The sequence below is a fragment of the Corythoichthys intestinalis genome, chromosome 3 (genome assembly GCF_030265065.1).
Source record: "Corythoichthys intestinalis isolate RoL2023-P3 chromosome 3, ASM3026506v1, whole genome shotgun sequence".
Taxonomy (NCBI): Eukaryota; Metazoa; Chordata; class Actinopteri; order Syngnathiformes; family Syngnathidae; genus Corythoichthys; species Corythoichthys intestinalis.
Genome location: NC_080397.1, coordinates 8,246,887 through 8,265,770, shown reverse-complemented (window position 1 = coordinate 8,265,770; position 18,884 = coordinate 8,246,887). Strand labels below are relative to the sequence as shown.

At 39.2% G+C, this 18,884-nt stretch overlaps 1 protein-coding gene across 1 annotated transcript in view; it reads left to right on the top strand.

Annotated features, from left to right (window-relative positions):
• Nucleotides 1–18,884, top strand: part of hscb (HscB mitochondrial iron-sulfur cluster cochaperone) — a 21,601-nt gene extending 2,717 nt beyond the window's left edge. The window contains exons 2-6 of the mRNA XM_057831327.1: nt 7,804–7,900; nt 9,536–9,625; nt 9,716–9,860; nt 16,924–16,971; nt 17,127–18,884. Of these exons, the coding sequence (XP_057687310.1) occupies nt 7,804–7,900; nt 9,536–9,625; nt 9,716–9,860; nt 16,924–16,971; nt 17,127–17,221 (475 nt within the window). The 3' untranslated portion in view covers nt 17,222–18,884. The remainder of the gene's footprint in view (nt 1–7,803; nt 7,901–9,535; nt 9,626–9,715; nt 9,861–16,923; nt 16,972–17,126) is intronic.

The following is an 18,884-nucleotide window of genomic DNA, read 5'->3' as shown; positions in this document are numbered from 1 at the left end:
TCGCTAATAAGAGCAGCGCATTTTATGTAGGGTGAAAAAATTTTAGCCATCCAAACTTTGAAGAGCACGAAAAAAACAGAGCATGTGGCAATTAAAACTCATTTGCTCCCGGAAACGTATAAATACGTTCTATTTTTTAAATGCTTCACTGTCCCAAAAACGTATTTATACGTCTTTTGCGTTTAAAAAAAAAAAAAATTTTTAATAAGAAGCATATATACCTTCCACTGTATCTGAGAAACAAAGAACAACACTCCAAACCCCTTTTAAAGCAATAAAACTGGCCACTGGAGGGCAGTAGCGCATTTTGCAAGACCAGGCAACCCGATTCAACAGCAGTGAACGGCCGGGCAGCATGGTCGGAGCGCTGGCGGCACGATGCCAGGCGGCGCTCCGACCGAACAAAACAACGAGAGGACGCCTGGAAGGCCAGGCGTTGGACGACTGTACAAAACGAGTGAGACCCTCAGTAAAGTGGCTCGCCAAGCAGACCCCGCAGAAACGCAAAAATAATCCATCTTTGTGAGACAGACAACGATGAAGGAAAAGTTTACACGGCTGACGTGGCGATAACGGCGTCATCTCGGCGACAAACCGTCATCTCTCAGTAGTCATGTGTGAATAAATTGCTACTTTGCTATCAAAAGCTCTATTTGGCTGGTTGTTCATGTTACTTTGTAAAAGGAAAACATTCAGATGTTTGGGATGTCAATGAAGCAAAAAATAGCCGTGTTAAAGTCAAACTTATGTCTGAAACGTACCGTTTACAAAAAGCTCACTTTCTCCGTTTTTTCATCAGAAATTGGAAAATTGCTCAAACTAAGCTATTTTCTAATGCTGATTTCTAAAGAATGGAAAAAGATATGAACTTACTTTTTTTTTTTCTGCTGAAAGATCTCTAATCTTTCTTTTGGTGGGTTCCATGTTTATATAGCAATGGAACAGAATTTTCTGTGGGCCTTGCAAAATCAGTCAAAATCCGGAAAAAACGGCCGGGAGCGAAGGGCCTTGCTCTGGTGAAAATCGCTGGGAGTGAATGAGTTAAGCAAACTATCGATGTCAGACAGGACCCACTCGCCCTATGGACAAGTGGCGGAATAAAGTTATTGAAGAACAGCGCCATGCACTGGCAAACGTGTTTTTGCTCGCATTCCACAAAGCTAAACATGCACGTTCAATGAGCTCTTATGAGGAGGACATCCCACTTTTACAAAGGCTTGGAGTTAATGTGGGAGCCGCATATGAATGCCCTTTATTTTGAATTAGTGCTTTTATAATTATTTCTTTACAGTTCACTTCAAAGTATGGGCAAGTTTGTTGTTCCAATTGATGTTAATCAAGCGTTAATTGTTTATATAGTAATTAAAGGTAATTGGCTCTAAGTAAAGCTTGTCATAATTTCATCGCATAAGGCGGGTCGGCTCTCAAGCTCAATGAGGACCAAGTCACATCTCCAGGTCCTCCTCTGAGAACCTGGACAAAAAAAATATGTGCACCCCTGGTCAGGGGCGGACTGGGACTAAAAAGCAGCCCTGGACTTTGACCCAGCCCAGCCCAAAAGAATCACTGTACGAAGGGAAACACAGACCCTCTAGGGGGGTCCGGGGGCATGCCCCCCGGGAGAAATGTTTTCTATGTTTTATTGTAAAATGCATCAATTTCGCGCACTTTGAGTGAAAAATGAAGAAAATGTGTCCTGACTGTGACTGTCTGACTTGGGGCGCTCAAAATACTGCAAAGCTGAACTGGAGTTGGATTCATCTTCTGCCCTAGCTCTATGATCAACCTGAATAAACAAATTAAAGAATTTATTTTTTTAAAAGCAAGTTTTATGTATCCAATTGATTATAATAACACCTATCCCCTGTGTCTATAAAATGACTTCATTGTTTATGTCATAATTAATCTTGCCGCACAAATAATAAATTTCAATGAAAATACAATAAACATTTCAAGACAAATCCTGTATACATAACCTTCATTGGAAAGTATTAACCAGAAAACAAAACGATATATAAATGATTAAAAATATATATCATATCAATTTAACTACCTAAACTCTAAAGTTAAACCATTCGTTTTATGAATATTTGTTATATTTCTTCTGAATTAATATTGCTGCTGCGTGTGCATACGTTGTTTTACAGCTAAAATACTAGCCCTTTAGTTGCCATTTATTCCTTTTAAATTATAGCTACCTGGTGGATAACAATTGCCAATATCCCTAACAAGTAACCCTCTTCATTCCATCTCAGCCCGGCGGCAACTAGAAAGTCCGCCAAAGCTCTTATCGCTCTATCCTGCCACTTCGTGGGCCACAGCAAGTCTTTCAGAGTCACAGCGCCTTGCGGCAATGGGCCACTTCTTCGTTCTCCTCCTATCAGATTGGCTGTTAACAGCCAAGCGCATTGCTGCCACCTATCGGATTAGGTGCGAACTGTAGATAATCATAGAGGATAGAGGGATAAAGACAGTGTATGGCGGCCGCCGGCCGTCCAGAGCACCGGCCGTTCTGTGATCCTCCAGAAGCTACAGATTACCAGTCCGCCCCTGCCCCTGGTTATAGTTAAAGCAGACACTGTTGTTCTCTGTGGTTTTGATAAAGATCAGATCGCATTTGATGGTGATTTTCTGCAGAAATGTGAGAAATTCCAAAAGGTTCAGATACTTTTTCATACCATTGTATATTTTAAATTCTGATTCATAGTTAAATAAAAATTGACATTGAATTCTGATTAAATTAATTATCAGAGAAGCTGTACGCCAACTGGTTTTACTGAAATTATTTGTGGTGTAGTTTTCAATCCGGGGACCAGGGATCATCTGGGTTTGTAAACTTTGCCTTGGTGGTAGGGCTGCACGATACTGACAAAAAAATGATGCTAAAGCGATTTTTATGACAAACATTGGGATTCGATTTGTGCTTTTTACATAGATACTTTTTAATGCATAAAAACCAGAATTCTGAATGTAAGACGTTAGTACTTTTAAAACAGTCTTGCATAAATTATGTTGACGAATATGACAATACTATGTGGACGTGTCACGGCTCCAATGCAACAAGGTGGCCAGTATGGCACAATGCCGCTCTGTCCTGCTGAAGCTTCAAAGCATCACAGGCCTTCAGGTGGATTACAAGGATGGACTTTTAGTGGTTTTATTTAAAGGCTTGAACACAGTGCAAGAGACTGCATTAATAATATGAAAGTGTGGTTGTATAGACAAGTTTCCTGGGCGAAATATGGGCGGCGCCATCTTGGAAAATGTCTGCTCCGAACTTCCGGTTTAGAAAGAACAACATGAATTGCGCTTGAAGTGTGTTGAAAAAGTCAGATCAAGCCAGAGGAACCCACAGAATCTGTAAAAATTGATTCAGCATGACATAGATGAGACGTTGATGAGATTGTATGATTGTTCTTATCACTTCGTTGATCATTCGTGGACAAAATTTTAACAACCTGTCAGCCTGGGTTGACGTGAGCCTGGTATAGATTGATACGATAAGTGACCAAAATGAGGTGAAATTACAAATTATATTATTTGCCAAATGCAGAAGGGCTGACATGGATTTTGTTGTTACCCAGAAAATACTATAAAGTATGTACATATTAACAAAACTAGTATGTCATTCTTTTTTATTGCAGATATTGATGGCAATATAACATTTAGACAACGTGATTTTATTTCTTGTTTTATTTAAAACGATTGGTGCATGTACAAAACAGATCAATGAATCACAATTATAAAATTATTTGTAAAAATAGCATACGAGAATGTGATATTAGACAGCAGAGCTCCGGAGCGACTTGAGAGCCTCGCCAAACTTTGACCCGACATTACGCAGACCCTTGGCTGCCTACAGACGGGTTTTCTCCCACTGTCCTCTGTAATTCCAGCTCCAATAGCATATCCTAAAGTTGCTGCAGTTAAAAAGCTCTCGTTGGATCTCGGGATCGAGCTGACGGTCGTCCGCAAGGTGAGCCACTGTCTTTCCCAGCCTCTTGGCTGCTCCCGGGTAGTTGTAGTAGATACTATTAATGATCATCATAATTACAATTATCATCGTAATAACAATATCAAAGGCAACTAGTTGTTTCATGCCCAAGATTTTACCTTTAGTGTTTTTTTGAGCACCGGACACATGAAAATGCAGGGATAGGAAGAACATACCTTTCATAACACAGCGGCAACATGACTAAAAAACACCCGGTCTGTCTGGTGACGAGCTTGGTTTCACATCTGCCTTCATGAACATGTTGTCCTCTCCTTTCGTGATGATGGCAGATGGGTGCGGTATTTCCAAATTGTCCTTTTTTAAGGGATTTTGATGAGTAATGTCGCTGCAGCTTCACTGTTGTTTTGAATGGAGAAATTCTAAAACGTAAATTGCGACATACAAGTAAAGCAGAAGTACCTCAGAAACTTGTCTATTGTGATAGATGATATTGTGTACAAATAAGAATACAAATCGTATAACTTACATTTCCCAAACAGTCCATTTTATCAAACCAAAATTCTCGTTCAAGGAATGTCCCTGAACGCACCACTTGTGGTCGCAATGTGGCTGTTCACACGAGCGCAGGTGACCTTTGCAGTGCGAGCCCGCACAAATTTCACAGACAAATGAATACAAAATAATGCTAAAACAACATTGAAAGTGACTGACAGTGAGATGTCCACAACAAAGCACGCCGCATCTCCTACCGTTGACGAGTGACAAGTCCTGCAAAGGTGTTTTTTTTTTTTTTTTAATACAGGTCTTTTTCTATTCATACTGATGACATGTTAATTTTTTTTACCACTGACTAATCTGGAGACTAAAATGCGGACATGACAAACTGGCGAGTGTTCCGCTACCATGCTGTTTTGTCTATAGCATAGGGTACAAATGCGCTGTGTGCTATTTGCCTATGGCAGCCAGTGCAGTGCAGTGCAGAGAAAAACTTGTTTCCCAGTACCATTTCTGATTGGCCACCAAAGCCAGAAACATGAAGCTTGACACTGATGGTGAATAGATTTGTCACTCAAAGGCAAGAGTGTTTAAAATTTAAAAAGAAAAAAAAACACTTAAGTTTCATTAGGTTTGATCACATTAGTCAAAATGTCAATGCGATATACAGTGTATCACAAAAGTCAGTGCAGATATTTAAGTATATCTTTTCATGGGACAACACTGACAAAATAACACTTTGACACAATGAAAAGTAGTCTGTGTGTAGCTTATATATTAAAGTTTATTTATTTCCCACTCAAAATATAGCCACTAATATCTAAACCCCTGGCAACAAAAGTGAGTGCACCCCTTAGTGAAAGTTGTCAATATTAACATACAACATGTCAACTGTCAATATTTTGTGTGGCCACCACTATTATCCAGAACTGCCTTTACTCTCCTGGGCATGGAGTTGACCAGAGCTTCATAGGTTTCCACTGGAATGCTCTTCCACTCCTCCATGACGACGTTGCGTAGCTGCTGGATATTTGACACTTTGCGCTCCTCCACCTTCCGCTTGAGGATCCCCCAAAGAGGTCTGGAGACATGCTTGGCCAGTCCATCACCTTTAACACCATTTACCCTCAGCCTATTCAGTAAAGCAGTGGTTATCTTAGAGGTTTGTTTGGGGTTATTGTCATGCTGGAACACTGCCCTGCGACCCAGTTTCTGGATAGAGGGGATCATGCTCTGCTGCAGTATTTCACACAACATATTGGACTTCATGTTTCCCTCAATGGAATGTAACGCTTAAACACCTGCAGCACTCATGCTGCCCCAGACCATGACATTCCCACCACCATGCTTGACTGTAGGCATGACACACTTACAATACGTCTTAAGATCCTCAGAGAGTTCTTTGCCATGTGGTGCCATGTTGGAACTTTCAGTGACCACTACTGGTGAACGATAATTATTGGTCCGATAATTATCGGTCCGATAATAGGAATTATGACGTCATCCCGATAAATCCAATAACATTATTAATAGGACCGATAATATGTACTGTGCTGGCTTTACAGTTTACACACTAGTATGGAAAATTAGTTGACCATTTGCGGGCATTGCTCCCACCTGCTGGTCGGAACAATTCGCTGCATCTATTTTTTGTTAAAGCAGTTTGGTTCATTTACTTACACATTGCAGTCCCTAACGGTAGCATTGACAATTGTGAATGTTTTCTGTTACATTTCCGCCTCGGAAATATATTATAAGTATTTTATCTTTACTATAACATATGGATGTGCAATATATGTTTACTTCTGTTGTGTAGGGTAATATGTACAGAACTTAATAAGTTGTTGTGTTATAGAAGCCAGCCAATGCTTTAGTAGCTCAAACTAGTGTTCTATGCTATACATATAATAGTTGTGTATATAAGTGTATTGTCCAGTTTGTTGTATATTGAGTATTGAATATGTGTATTTCTATTTTTCTGTTGTACTTTCGCAATATTAAGCACGTGTCTTCCCATAAAAGCAAGAAAAGACCAAGCCTTGCGGTTCATGGAAGTGCATTCTTAGCTGGCTGTTGGGCAGTGCAGAAGTGAAACGCACTGTTTGGTTCATGTCATTATGAAAAATCTGGTGAGATCAAAGGCAAATCTATGATGAATCCACCACTAGTTTTTTTTAAACCTCCAGATGTTCAAAAACGCAGGTTATACATTTAAAAAATTATATATTTATTATCGGTAATCAATATCGGTTTCAAAAAATCGGTTTTGTGCACCCCTAGTGACCAGTATGAGAGAGTGTGAGAGCTGCATTACAAATTTGAGCACACCTGCTCCCTATGCACACCTCGACCTAGTAACACTAACGAGTCACATGACATTTTGGAGGGAAAATGACAAGCAGTACTCAATTTGGACATTTAGGGATGTAGTTTCTAAGGGGTGTCCTCGATTTTGTTGCCAGGGGTTTAGATATTAATGGCTATATTTTGAGTTATCTTGAGGGGAACATAAAATTAAACTCTATTATATAAGCTGCACACAGAATACTTTTCATTTTGTCAAAGTTTCATTTTGTCAGTGTCAGATAACAACAATAAAAGCAGCTCGCCCGAAATCTCTGCAGAACATTTTAAGGCACAAAACGAAGCGCAAGAAGCATGAGAGAATTTCCGGCCAATCTCTCCCACCTCCACCTGGCAGAATTGCATCTCCACTGCCCAAAAAACGTCAGTGTTGTTCGACGAGCGTGGCGCGCCGAGGAAACTTTTCATGAAAATCCTACAGACAGAGCCTGTCAAGTTTGGTGTGCTGATACCTATGGAGACGCAGCCATCTTCAGTGGACACCAGTATTACCACCAAGCGTCCCAGCTTAGAGGTTTCCGAGTGGGATCTCCCCAAAGTAACGTACGACGTGGCCAGCATGGCAAAAGGTCTGACAAGAGCGCGTTGCAGCGTCAACGGAGGGGTTGCGTGGCTCAGTGGTAGAGTAGTTATCCCGTGTAAAAACTTGCTGCTTTTATGAAGCAAAAAACAAAAACAAAAAACCAATTGCACTTCCTGCGATGGGACTATTGCACGTGCACACAATGTGATGCGATGTTGAAACGATACATTGTGCAGGCCTAATGTGCCTAAAATGAAAAAAAAAAATCATAATGATTCCTCTCTTTATTGTCCCTGAAGTTCCCTATTATCCATGTGCAGTCATTGCTATTGACTATATTAGCTGTAAAATGATAGTAATATTCATAACCCATAATTTATTACAATGCAGTTGAACAACACTGATTAAAAAAAAAAAAAATCTAACAAATATTAAATGATAATGTGCATTGCCTTTTCTCCTACAGTGAATGCATATTTGCATTGGATATTCAGAAACTCCAGAAAAGATACTTGCAGCTCCAGCGCTCCCTGCATCCAGACAACTTTAGCCAGAAATCTGCGGTAGGCAATGGTTTGTAAGTGGAAAACACTCAAGCAGCATGCCTTGTAATTAGTATGCCGCTGCTCCAGTGTGTTTCTTATTTGCCTATAGATCAATTTACGAATATTAAAAAAAAAAAACAAAAAAAAAAACATTAAATACAAAGTCAAATAATAAAATAAAAAAAGTTGTTCGGCCAGATTTAGTTTTAATGTAGCTCGTTCTAAAACATCAAAAAAACATGAGTATTTTTCCAATGTATTGAGCAATTTGCATATTTAAATATCTCTTACCTTTTTGTTTAAACACAAAATGGTAAATAGACACACTGCCATTATAGAAGAGGGATAGATGTATGGGTGATAAACAAATGACCAAATATGCCCGTGTGGATTATTAAAATGAAATTGCTTGACTGGAGCAGAATAGGCATTTTTTTGGTTTTGGTTTGTTTGTTGTTGTTTTTATTTTGTAGAAAACCACAATGCACCCTCAAGTCACAATCTGCAAAGCAAGAACTTTCAATGGTTTCCTAACGCAGTGCTTGTGTTTGGACTATTTTATTCAAACGCCCCTCCGGCCATTTTTTTTAATTAGACATCTTCCAGCCTCGGGGGTCTGCATCACATATAGAAAACCCATCACTTATCCAAGGCAGCCACTTACTGCATTGGTTGTTATTAAAAACACAGCTCAACACGACTGGCCCAATGGTGAGAATATTGATTTTCACAAAGAGCTGCATCTACCTTTAAAATACACTCTATATCTGTCAACAACATATTTTCGATTCCATTTTGACTTGAGAACTACCCACGCACATCTTTGTCAGTGCATTTTAAGAGAGGACTTAAATTGTTAGGCATTATGAAATCCAGGTGACATACAAATACTACCACTAAAGATGAATTAGAATTAAAATGCTGTAAGGCAATGCTTCTCAATTACTTTCTCTTACGCCCTCCAAGGAAGATGTAAACGTTTCGCACCCCCCCCCCCCCAACTCTTTGCCGGCACTGTAAATATCATTTGTCTATACAATTATTGTTATTATAAGTACACCTCTGCGTAACGTTGTGCCTTTTTAACATTAAAGGGGAAAAAAGTAATATAGTTCAACTTACAATAATCATTCATTAAACTTCGTTAACATTGTTTTGTTTGTAACAGATAAGACAAAGCGCATCACTTTGCCTGAATTAAAAAAATATATATATAAAAAGAAGTCAGATCCAAACTGTAAAAATACACTCAAGGTACAGCTGTATGAAAAAGTATCTGAACCTTTTGTAATTTCTCACATTTCTGCATAAAATCACCATCAAATGTGATCTGATCTTTGTCAAAATCACACAGATGTAAAAACAGTCTCTGCTTTAACTAAAACCACCCAAACATTTGTAGGTTTTCATATTTTAATGAGGATAGCATGCAAACAGTGACAGAAGAGGGAAAAATAGTTAAGTGAACCATCAAATTTATTATTTTGTGCGCCATCCCCGACATTGCTCAGCGCTCCCCCTATTTGAGAAGTACTGCTGTAAGGCATGTGCAATATGGAACATGGCCAAAATCTACCCTTACCCTTCTTTCACAGCACGTGTTCTTATCAGACGATAAATTAAGAAATAAATTGACAGGATTTTTTTTTTCAGGAAGAACAAGAATATTCTGAACATCAGTCAGCGCTTGTCAACAAAGCCTACAACACTCTGTTGAAGCCTTTGAGTCGTGGCCTTTACATGGTGAGTTCAAACTCCCGAATGTTTGTCTGGAAAATGTGAGATTTCACTTTATCATGTGTAATAGCAGACCCTCGTCCTCTCGTGTTGCAGCTGGAGATGAAGGGGATCCACTTGAACGAAGGCACGGATCCCGGGGCGGATGCTAAGTTTTTAATGGAGTTGATGGAGATCAATGAATCCATCGCGCAGGCACAGACTCAAGAGGAAGTGGATGAGATCAGCAAAGACACAAAATGTAAACACATTATGTCTATTCACAAATAATGCATTTTATCATCTCTATCTAGCATCCCTATCATTAAAAAAAATCTGAAAGAAAGAAAATAGCAAAAGTCAAACATGGTGACGATAGTGTGATGGTCTGGGGCTGCTTTGTTACTTCATGCCCTGGAGTACAAGCTGTAATTGTTGAAAGCATGAAAATCCACAAGGATAATGTTCAATTATTAGTTCCAGAAGAGAACATATTCGCCCACTCTAAGCAATGGCATTTTTCTATTGCTACAAAAGACACAAAAATTCAAACATTAAACATATTTAAATTAAAAATATTATAAAAACAGTAAATTAAAGCGGACATTTTGCCATGTTTGCTGTTTATAATGTTTAGTAGCAGCACTGCACACGCCCAGAGTGATGTGTGCGAGTGATGACGTCATCGGCGCAAGAGCTTTCCATTTACCGTAATTTCTCGAATATAAGGCGCACCCGTGTATAATGCGCACCCCAAATTTACTTAAAATCAAGGGGAAATTATTGTACCCGTGTATACCGCGCACCCTAATTTTAGCAGCAATAAATAGAAGAATACAAGAAAACAGAGCTCGTGTACAGATACAGAAATGTCATTTTTGTCATGACTGGTGAAACACAGCACAATCATATCACATTGGTAGTTCAAAACATTACCGTAAACTGACAATATGTACGGTAATAATATGATCTGATAACTTCTTGAACTTACCAGAATCCAGGAGAAACAAAACAGATGTGAGTTTTCTTTTAAAGGCTGCTGTATAACTTGCTTGTTTCATCATGATGAATAAATGTTTCCTCCATGGATTGATATGGTAAAATGAAAGTGAGAACGTAAGTCGGAAATCCGAGAGAGCTCATCGCTGTCGACACGACAGTAACAATAGGAACTATTGTTATTTGGGTTTGCGTTTCCCGAGGGACAGATATACAGTAGTTGACGGACACAGGATGTCTGTGTTGTGTTACGTTTGTTATGGTCCAAGTTGCGGAGCTGTAATAAATGTTGATTCAAATGAGTTCAAAAAACTAAATTCTGTGCTTTATGAAGAGTGAAAAAAGCGAATTTAACACAGACGAAATCATTCGGCCGATCAGAGTGAAGTATTACTGAAACAAAATGGTGACGTCACGTACCGTAATGGTCGGCAACGAATCGCCGTATATGTTTCTTCAACACAACGTGGCCGTGTCAATAACAAAAAAAATTGGTTTATATATATATATATATATATATATATATATTAGGACTGTCAAAATTATGGCGTTAACGCGCGGTAATTAATTTTTTAAATTAATCACGTTAAAATATTTGACGCAATTAACGCACATGTCCCGCTCAGACAGTATTCTGCCTTTTGGTAAGTTTTACAGCAAGGCTTATTGTGCTGTCCAACAGCGAACTCTTGTGGTGGCTTTGCGACATGGTTTGTTGTTTTCTTGACACTGACAGTTCAATATGGCTGCACGACGTCTCGGCCTGACGCCCACGTTGTAATGTTGTGCTTATATGATCCTTGGACAAGATTTGTCCGTAAGTATGGTTGTTGTAAAGAATGTGCATGTTATGTTAGTAAGCGAAATTATATTTTTTGTATGAGACGCTTTTTGTTTATGTTTAGTGAACCTGTATAGCGTGCTAAGCTAACGTTGTTGCTAATGCAATGCTTGTGTACTTTTTTTATGTAGTTTTACGACGGTTCAAAGAGGACAATGGTTTGAGGCCATTTTATTAATAAATCAGATGAAAAAGGAAGAAGTCTGATTATTAAGGCGTTGTTCACTAGCTGTCTAGCTTTGGAAAAAGTAGACGCTTCGGAGTGAGGACAGCATAGACAGATTTAAAGAGCATACGACACCAGAAAAAAAGTCTTAAATGGCATTATTATGTGAATTAGAATCATATTTTGAGAAGATTCGACTATATACAACAATTTAGCAAAGCGCAGATGACGAAAAATTAGTCTTTTAATCTGCCGGTTAGCCACGCCTACAATTATAGGGCTTTAGCGTCCCCAACAGGTGGATGACGTCAGCGGTAGACTAGGCTCATCGGTTTTACTATTCAGCCCATTGAGGGGGAATTGTTCAGAACGAGGAAAACGAGACGAAGAGAGCTGCAAAATGTCATTGTTTCAGTCTCTCTACTCCCAATATTTTTACAGGATATTCTTTTTAACCAAGTATTTTCCCCAATAGCTATATAAATGGCTTGAGAAGGACCAGTCAGCCCGTCGAGGGGGAACTATTCACAATGAGGAAAACGCGACGAAGAGAGTGGCAAAATGTCATTGTTTCTGTCTCTTTACTTCAATATTTTTACAGGATATTCTTTTTATCCAAGTATTTTTCCCCAATAGCTATATAAATGGCTTGAGAAGGACCAGTCAGCCCGTCGAGGGGGAACTATTCACAATGAGGAAAACGCGACGAAGAGAGCGGCAAAATGTCATTGTTTCTGTCTCTTTACTTCAATATTTTTACAGGATATTCTTTTTACCCAAGTACTTTCCCCAATTGCTAAATAAATGGCATGGTCATGACAAATAACTTGTGCTAAATGGAATATAAAATAATAAAAATCCATTTATTCAAGACGACATTGCAAAATTACTCCATAATGGTCAAAACAGTCGACTTTACCTATACTGTCACACCTGCCGAACGATATTTTATGACACCTAAATCGGACATATGTCATTTCCCTTCCCCGGCTTCGGAGAATGTAAACAGACCAGAAGGAGTGACAGCTAGCCGACATGCTAACCCGAACCGAGGGATGTTTCAAAGTCTTCGAAGTGGAAAATCACACATAACTAGCCTGGATTATTTGACATGACGACCCGGTTGTCGAGTTTCTTTGCGGATCGGCAAACCGCCCGGCGGAGAGCAATTTACAGTTCGTTCCCTGGAGGAGGGTGGCTGGAATTGTTGTGTAGCTAACGTGCTAACAGCTAACTGCTAATGAGCGTGAGGATAGCTTTTTACATGCCTATCAATGATCAAACGTAAGTAGTCCTTTATTTAAAGGAATTTTATAGTGTTTACTTTGTAATCACTGTATTCGTATTTGACATAATACAAAACAAGATGTTTACTCACTTCCTTGTAAGTCCAATGGTCCCACAGTAAATATCCACGGTGAATGGGAACCTTTTGAAACTCCAAAAAGGCGCATACGCCTCTCCCGCATACAGAATGATTTTTCTGCAGCCGTTTGGCTGGCGTGATGCAAAAAATAAAAGTATTAATCCGCAAAATCAGCTGAATCCTTCGTCCTCATACACAACAGTACACTGTAGCGTGAAGAGGACGTCTTCTACCGTACACGTCACAGCGCCCTCCTCCTCAATGCGAGACCGAAGCCGGAAGTCACTCATTTTCCTGGCACGGGATTCAAAAAACTAAATAAATATAGCGATCGCTTCCACACACATCCAAGCGGTCCATATCATTCAGGAGCATAAAATACCGCGTGTATTATGAAATAAACATGCTTTTTCGTGTCACAAGCACTTTAAATGACAGTAGAGTGAAATGCCCACTACAGTCCTTATGTACTGTATGTTGAATGTATATATCCATCTTGTGTCTTATCTTTCCATTCCAACAATTTATTTTACAGAATATATGTATAATTTACAGAAAAAATATGGCATATTTTATAGATGGTTTTAATTGCGATTAATTGCGATTAATTACGATTCATTAATTTTTAAGCTGTAATTAACTCGATTAAACATTTTAATCGTTTGACAGCCCTAATATATATTTCTGTCTCCATCCATGTACCCGTGTATAATGTGCACCATGATTTTACAAGTTGATTATGGGGGGGGGGAAGTGCTCGTTAGATTCGGGAAATTACGGTATATGGTTGCAGAGCAATCGCTTAAGTCCCAGGTCATCAATGTAATTCTTTCTAAAAACTGCCTCTCAAAATATACGTAAAAAAAAAAAAAAAAAAGTACAGTGATACCTCTACATACGAAGTTAATTCGTTCTAGGACCTTGTTTGTAAGTTGAAATGGTTGTATGTCGAGCAGGATTTTCCCATAAGAATACATAATAATCCCATTAGTTCGTTCCACAGCCCAAAAACCTACATTAAATCCTTAATAAATACTGCTGGTACAATTACAAATGGCACATAGCAAAACAAATAAATTATAAATAAAAATCTGAATAATAATATAATACTAATAATAATTCCTGTAATAACGAATCGGGTTCTAATGTGGCGGACTTTTTTTTTCTGTACCTGAACGCACCGCGTGGCTGACATGACAGAGGCTAGGTTCATACTACAGGTCTTAATGCACAAATCCGATTTTTTTGTCATACAGTGGGGCAAATAAGAATTTAGTCAACCACTAATTGTGCAAGTTCTCCCACTTGAAAATATTAAAGAATTTATTTGCAAAATCATGCAAATCATGGTGGAAAATAAGTATTTGGTCAGTACCAAATGTTCATCTCAATACTTTGTTATGTACCCTTTGTTGGCAATAACGGAGGCCAAACATTTTCTGTAACTCTTCACAAGCTTTTCACACACTGTTGCTGGTATTTTGGCCCATTCCTTCATGCAGATCTCCTCTAGAGCAGTGATGTTTTGGGGCTGTCGTTGGGCAACACCGACTTTCAACTCCCTCCTCACCCCGTGGCGTCAAAATGACAACAAGAACGGGGAGCAAAACTCCCAGCACCACAGGGGGGGACCTAGTGAATGACCTACAGAGAGCTGGCACCACTGTATCAAAGGCTACTATCAGTAACACAATGCGCCGCCAGGGACTCAAATCCTGCACTGCCAGACGTGTCCCCCTGCTGAAGACAGTACACGTCCAGGTCCATCTGCTGTTCGCTAGAGAGCATTTGGATGATCCAGAAGAGGACTGGGAGAATGTCTTATGGTCAGATGAAACCAAAATCAAACTTTTTGGTAGAAACACAGGTTCTTGTGTTTGGAGGTAAAAGAATACTGAATTGCACCATACCCACTGTGAAGCATGGGGGTGGAAACATCATGCTTTGGGGCTGTTTTCTGCAAAGGGACCAGGACGACTGATCTGTGTAAAGAAAAGAATGAATGTATCGAGAGATTTTGAGTGAAAATCTCCTTCCATCGGCAATAGCATTTAAGATGAGACGTGGCTGGGTGGGCTGGGTTTCAGCATGACAATAATCCCAAACACACAGCCAGGGCAACAAAGAGTGGCTTCGTAAGAAGCATTTCAACGTCCTGGAGTGGCCTCGCCAGTCTCCAGATTTCAACCCCATAGAAAATCTGTGGAGGGATTTGAAAGTCCGTGTTGCCCAATGACAGCCCCTAAACATCACTGCTCTAGAGGAGATCTGCATGGAGGAATGGGCCGAAATACCAGCAACAGTTGTGAAAAGCTTGTGAAGAGTTACAGAAAATGTTTGGCCTCAGTTATTGCCAACAAAAGGTACATAACAAAGGACTGAGATGAACTTTTGGTATGGACTAAATACTTATTTTCCACCATGATTTGCAAATAAATTCTTTAAAAATCAAGCAATGTGATTTTCTAGGTTTTTTTCCACATTCTGTCTCTCATAGTTGAGGTTTAGCTATGTTGACAGTTACAAGCCTCTCCAATATTTTCAAGTGGGACAACTTGCACAGTTAGTGGTTGACTAAATACTTATTTGCCCCACTGCATCTGGTTTTTTGGCGTGCCGGTTCAGACTGCCTTAGTCCATTGAGACCATTCAAGTATTACGCAAGCGCACTAATTCGCAGTCTGACACACGCTGAGCAAAACGACCCGCATGCGCAGAAGCATCAAAACAAATGGCCACACATGCTGGCTGTCATCCGTCATTCCAGGGACATCATATTTTGCTTTTCAAAAATAGGACACAAATAACAGACATAAATAATCCCCGTTTAGGCTTTTTTCAAAATTTATATGTATCGATAGCGGTCACGCACTGTCCGTGCATGTCACACACACATACTGTACGGGCAGTTTGCCCTGACTCTCGACCGTGTAAGCAATGTTGAAATATTGCTCATATAGAGCAGAGGGAAAACCGATCATTTTCAGGCTTATCCTCAACCCATTTTTATTTTTTTATGACTGTTGTCAACTCCCTCCCCAAAAGCCGTGTTCAATGCAAGCTAGGCGCTAATAACGCACAGTAGCACCGCTACCGTAGAGTCTCTCTCGCTCTTTGATAACGTAATTCTGCATGAATTCCGATTTGGAAGACTTTACAGTACGGACCGCCACGACATTCTGGAAAAATGTGGCCCAGATCGGATTTGAACCACATCAGAAAGTGACCCAAATCGGATTTGAAATGGTCCAGTTCTATGCGACTTGTCACGTCCAGACCGTCAAGTTAATGCCTCACTCGAGTCGGAAAAAACACGAAAAAATCGGATTCATGCATTAAGACCTGTAGTATGAGCGTAGCCAGAAATAGGAAGCGGAGCTGTTGAGTTTACTTTCGCTTTCCATGTTTTCTTGAGTACACAGTCAATTGCGGCGGACAGAAGGCATTTTTGTTGGATACGTTCTGAAATAAATGATAAAATCCTGACAAAGCGGGCGATTTCTTTGGCGATGTTACCACAATAATAATTGTCATCTTAACTTAAAAAGACTGGCGAACGGTGGTCAGAGGAGGACCGGGGAGATGTATTGTTTAGCCAGTTCATGGATTCGCACCCCACGCGCATATTTTTCTATAATTTGCATCTTCATATCAATGGTAAGCGTCACCTTTTTCCTTGTTTGACCACCTGGATATTGGCAATTAGCTGATTTTATTTATTTTTTCCGATATCAGTGTCGGAATTTGAAAATCCCGTATTGGTCAACCTCTAAATTTGAGGCACAAGTTTGCAAAAATTCGTAACAAATTGCCCTTCCTTTGGAAGTCTTTTAGAGTTTTTATTTTTCTTCAAAACTCACTTTGTTGTACATCTTGCATTCAGATTCAATTTGATCTTCCCATGAATATGAGCAGTCGCTGAATTGAATTTGTCACATTCCCCTTGCTTGCAGGGAAACTAAAAGACTTGACGGAGAAGATAGACGGCGCCCTGTGTGCAGGTGAGACATCAAGAAGTCTCTTTGAACTTTCTTCCACATTCCTCCCACATATGCGCGCGAGTTTTGTAATCTATGCTGATGCTATACGTCGCCGACTGAGTCATCAGTTGAACTTCTCTTTGTGCTCTGTTGTCTTATTTTCTTTTTCCTGGTAGGAGAGCTCCAAGCTGCTAAGGAACTGCTTGCCCAAATGAAGTACTTTTCAAATATTGAAGAGAAAGTCAAGGAAAAACTTTCTGGATTCATGTAATTTTGCTTCACTCTGACACACTCACAAAAGTTTTGCACGAGGTATCTCTGATGACTTGGCATTTCTGTACATGCAGCGTTCATAAAGCAGAACTGCTTTGTAAATTTGCATGACTTTATTTATGTAATCACTGGTTTTGCTTTATCGCACGCTATTATTATAATAAATCACTTTTTATCCAATTATCAGTTCATTTCTCTTTAGGCTCTTACAGTCACCCTTTGTGGAAATTTTATAGCAAGGTTATTGTCGTTAGGTGACTATTTTTGGTCATTAAAACAAAAAAACATCATGAATTAATTTAATGTAATGTTAACATTGTTAATGCATATTGAATTGTATTTTTTTAATTAACAAGCACATTGTAACCAAATTTATGAGAAATGTAATTTCTGGAGAAATTGCATGGTGATGCTTTTCTCTGCTGGTCCGTAAACTGTCACTTGTCACTTCCTGTTGATTTTGGCGCATTTTCAGTTCACTTAATGGACATTTGTTTGGATTGTTAAGGCAGATGTATTACATACATTCGTGCATTCGCTGCTAGCCCTCCCACATCAAATTGAATGGACGTCTATCGCCATCAATGGCGGCCAATGAGTTATAGATGTTGGCTTTTCTTGTTTGATTATATTTGATCCAGGTGAATCAAATTATCAAAAGTGAAAAAAATAAAACTAGTACAAAAATGAATGCAAACTAAAGTAAAACTAATCATTTCAAGAAAAGTAAAAACTAGCAAATCCACTGTTAAAACTAAAGGTAAAACTTTACTTGACAGTGGCGTCATAAGACTGTCATAAGACCGTCATAATCATGACATGACACTGTCATGAGCATTAATGAATGCTGATGAAAGATGTCATTAAGTGTCCACCGACAAATTATGTCACTTTTGAATGGATGTAACAGATGCAGACTGGACATAAATGGAGTTAGTGACAAAATTTGACGGATGACACTTCATGACATCTGTACTAAGCATTCATTAATGCCCATGACAGTCTTATGAAAGTTTTATGATATCTCTGTACAACAGTATTACCAAGCTAAATTAGAAAAAATCAAAACTTTGATAACCTTGGTCTATATAGTTTTACTTTTCACAGTCCATTCATACCTATTATTTTATTTCATAGAGACACTTGTAATCACATTTTAAAAAATCTTTATCAGCACCAGAAAAACATGTTAAATCCCCCGTTTCCTTTAGGTGGAGACATTTCACTTGTTCAACCACAGCTCTAGGCATAGTACATGTTGTTCAGACTTGATATGAGACCAGTAGGAAGTCCTTTATTGCAGCAGACAACTGTTTAAATAATTCATGGTGGCCTCGTTTGTGGCATTAACACTATGATAATCAGAAAAAGCAGCTGAATGTCGATTACCTGATGAGCCAGAGCTCTGTGATCTGTGTCATTTCCACCTGATAAAATGTGAATCATCATGAAAATGGATACTTTTGCAGTACGATGTTCATAACCTGTAATTACATCCTAAATTGGTGCATAAATTACATTAAAGTTGCAGATATAAGAAGGAATTCAAGTGCTGTTTGCGACAAATTTTACATGTATTTGTAGTCTGAGTCATGTTTGCATGCAGTCCAGCGCACATCCTGACTGGATGAATGTTGTTTTGCAACAACAACACACGTGGA